General features: G+C 41.2%; 1 protein-coding gene across 5 annotated transcripts in view; it reads right to left on the reverse strand.

Moving 5' to 3' along the window:
* The window catches only part of GCLC (glutamate-cysteine ligase catalytic subunit), a 49,765-nt gene that overhangs the window by 14,144 nt on the left and 34,185 nt on the right, over nt 1-1,436 (reverse strand). For all 5 annotated transcript variants that reach the window (XM_019537535.1, XM_019537532.1, XM_019537533.1 and 2 more), the window contains 2 exons: nt 1,207-1,299; nt 356-460 (listed from right to left, as the gene is read on the reverse strand). In XM_019537535.1, the coding sequence (XP_019393080.1) occupies nt 356-460; nt 1,207-1,299 (198 nt within the window). The remainder of the gene's footprint in view (nt 1-355; nt 461-1,206; nt 1,300-1,436) is intronic.

Below are 1,436 nucleotides of genomic sequence, written 5' to 3' on the forward strand. Positions count from 1 at the left end.
CTTCAAGCGAAGGCTAGATGTGTATCTAGCTGGGGTAATGTAGGCCCAGCACTCTTTCCTGCTTATGCAGGGGGTTGGACTCGATGATCTATTGAGGTCCCTTCCGACCCTAGCACCTATGAATCTATGAATCCAGAAGCTTCACCAATGCTGTATCATAAGCCAGGCAGTGGGGAGATGTGGCAGCAGCAGTGGCCGAGTCCTAGCACTAGCCTGTGGGTCCCAGTACCCGCCTGCTTTGGACCCATGCCAGGTCATTCTGGCCCGCTGTTGCAAAAACACTGCCAGCTGCTGATTTAATGTTTAGAAAGAGCATCCCAAGTTTCAAAATTCATGCAATGGCTTTCACTCTTACCTTAGATAAAGGGATGAGAAAATCCAGTTTATATGACAGAATCACTCTGGTTAGCAATACTACAAACACAACATATGCAGAATTTTCAAAGTCTGTTAACTGAACCTAGACAACAAAGGATCAGAGTCAGTGGAATGCTTACAAACAGAAAAAATAAAGTCACTGAATATCAAGTTGAAACAGCTTGGATCAAATTTTCAAAGGACTTGCAAGAACATGTGTACTTAGCATGCAGAACTGTATATGCAAGGCTCACATACTCAGACCTTTAACATAAGAAATCAGGTGCACACTTCTTCAGACAAGTTTCTGCAAATTCAGCCCTCTAAATGAAACCAAAAAGTTACATGTTTGAAGGGCCACCTTTTCATACAAAGAGCCTTCCAAGAAGGCTCAGGGAAGCTTATGGTAAAAAGAGAGAGAAAAAGGATTATAGAACAGGGGGAGAGGAAAGGAGAAGAGGGGAAACAAATGTCAGATCTATTATACCGTTGAGTTAAACACACAAAAACCCAAAACAACACAACATGACAAAGGTGGCAATGCCATAAAGACTTGTTTAGTATGGATAAAACCTCAGAAGAAAGGTGATGGATACTCAGAGTATGAAAGCTTCATTTAGAGCTGGTTTAACAAATAGATCCAGCTTCTCCCTCACTGTTCCTATTAGTGTCACCGGCTACATTCCAATAGCACATCTGATTAAACACTATTGTCTACTTTATCTCAGAAGACTAGCAATCCCCAGGGGAGAAATTATACCATAAGTACTAAGGTTTTGATACTGAATAGCACATCTAGTATTTTTCCATTTATGATGGAATATGTCACTGAGCATATTTATTTCTTACCTCCATGGGCCTGAATTCTACTCTCCAGCCAATATCTGAATTTGGAGGAGGTGGTTTAAATCTCATTGTCTGCCAATTTGTGGACTGAATATTCTGCAAGGCACAAGGTATTATGTTACAGACAACACATTCATTGCTATGAAGCATATACAAGGGGGAAGTGGGGGGGGAGGGTTTTGATCTTTTGTCTTCTCCCTCTGACCCTATTTGCAAATATATACCTTTTGTCT

Source organism: Crocodylus porosus, unplaced genomic scaffold (genome assembly GCF_001723895.1).
Source record: "Crocodylus porosus isolate Cpor-Errol unplaced genomic scaffold, CroPor_comp1, whole genome shotgun sequence".
Classification (NCBI taxonomy): Eukaryota; Metazoa; Chordata; order Crocodylia; family Crocodylidae; genus Crocodylus; species Crocodylus porosus.